Below are 2,015 nucleotides of genomic sequence, written 5' to 3'. Positions count from 1 at the left end.
ACTGGTGATGCATGCCTGGCTCAGCAGCTGTCGGGAGTTGTCACACACATACACACACACACACACACAAGGAAGAAGCAAGACCAGCGCTCGCATGAGGTGGGAGCAAGAGCAGCGCTCGCATGAGGTGGAAGCAGCAGCAGCGCTCGCATGAGGTGGGAGCAAGAGCAGCGCTCGCATGAGGTGGAAGCAAGAGCAGCGCTCGCATGAGGTGGGAGCAAGCACCTTCAACACAAAGGAAGAAAACGTAGTGAGTGAAGACAGTGCAGCGACGCAGTACACGTGCAGCAGTGGAATCGGCCTCACGTACCCGTTTGCATGCAAGACAGAATAAAAGGGTGCGACTGGAATCGATGGCAAGCCCTGAAACAAACCGCGAAGGGAAAAAGATTGTGTGTGTGTATGAGGCGGGGGGATGAGCAGTGGCTGTAACCACAAAAGTGCAGCAGGGCAACCACAAAACGCACGCACACACGCACACATACACACACAACAAACACACACGCACACAACAAACACACACGCACACAACACACACACACACACACGCATACCTGAGAAAGGTTGACGGCGCCATGCTTCTGGGCCAGTGGCGCGAATTCCACCCACACAGTGTCTTCAAAGCCACTAGCTCGTGCAGCCAGTCTGTTCTTGTCGCAGCACAGCCTGCTGCTCGAGAGGCTTCGCGACACAGCAGCACTGCACCACTGCGATGCCCGTGCCTGCTGCAGCAGCCGCCGGCCCACAGCACCAACAACTGCACCACAACTGCCAGTCAGCATCGTCTGCTTGAATGTTATGCGTTAATTTTGCATCAAATCATGTCACACCATCTTCCCGCCGCTCAAATTTCAAATTTACAACACACCCCTGTCGACACATGGTCATCCCACACACGCACGTCAACAACACACAGCAATGTTCGCAGTGGCAGCAGCAGCATCTTGTGAGCGCCGCCCCAGTGGCGATGCGCAAGCGACAAAGGTGATGGCACATGTACTCATTTTCTTGTCGATCACACATTTTTGCATGTCCAGTTGTAGGTATTCCATGTGCTCCACGCGTCGACACACACACACACGCACGCACAGACGCACACACACAGACGCACACACACACACACGCACCCACACCCACACCCACACCCACACACACACACACACACACACACACACACACACACACACACACACACACACACACACACACACGCACGCATCGACACACACATGCACAACTCACGCACGCACGCATCGACACACACACACACACACATGTGCCTTGACGCTGCATCAGGGCCAACTGCATACAACCCACAGAGCATCGACACCTGCCATCTGATGTGTCATTCGCGCCTCACCTGCCACCGCTTTGGTCTCTTCCTCAGGTACCATCCTCAGCGGATTCCACGAGTGAAGACACCATGCCAGCCCCACCGCAGCTGACGGCAACAGAGGTACGCTTGTTGGCTCTGCCTTGCCAATGCGCTTTTGCACTGCATGGCATCTCATATGGGCCGACACATTGTTTCAATCGTTTCTCTTTTCTCCTGACGCCTCGTCTTCCCGGCTTGAACGGTGCAGGTCATGGTGCTCCAAAGAGCCGCCATGATTTTGCGGAAGAAGTACAATGCTGCTCGCAAAGGACTTGACGTTGAGACATCTCTTCGTGATTTCGATTCTGACGCGCTGGAGCACTTGCAAGACTACATCGCAGACATGGCCCACACAATGCCAGACGTTGACATTGTAGTGGACGCGCTCGATCCACTCACGACCGACAAACATAAGATATCTTCAGCATGCAAAGCTGTAAAGCTGCAATTGTCCAAATGCACACCTCCCAAGCTGGACACATCTGCCCTCAACAAGCGGCTGAGTAAGTGCATGTTTGAGTTGATATCCTGCGACGGCTGTTTGCGACGTGCTTCTCATGCCTTACCCATGACTCACACCCAACGAATTGGCTTCAGCCAAACTAATCTCGGTCCACCACATACACGTGCATATACATGC

The 2,015-nt window shown here is 54.0% G+C and overlaps 1 protein-coding gene across 1 annotated transcript in view; it reads left to right on the top strand.

Moving 5' to 3' along the window:
- The first annotated feature begins 867 nt into the window (after window positions 1-867).
- The window catches only part of PTSG_07091 (uncharacterized protein), a 3,834-nt gene continuing 2,686 nt past the window's right edge, over window positions 868-2,015 (top strand). The window contains exons 1-3 of the mRNA XM_004992449.1: window positions 868-984; window positions 1,388-1,456; window positions 1,584-1,888. Coding sequence (XP_004992506.1) covers window positions 919-984; window positions 1,388-1,456; window positions 1,584-1,888 — 440 coding nt within the window. The 5' untranslated portion in view covers window positions 868-918. The remainder of the gene's footprint in view (window positions 985-1,387; window positions 1,457-1,583; window positions 1,889-2,015) is intronic.

This window comes from Salpingoeca rosetta (genome assembly GCF_000188695.1).
Source record: "Salpingoeca rosetta unplaced genomic scaffold supercont1.16, whole genome shotgun sequence".
Taxonomy (NCBI): Eukaryota; class Choanoflagellata; order Craspedida; family Salpingoecidae; genus Salpingoeca; species Salpingoeca rosetta.
This window is presented reverse-complemented; position numbering and strand designations above follow the sequence as displayed.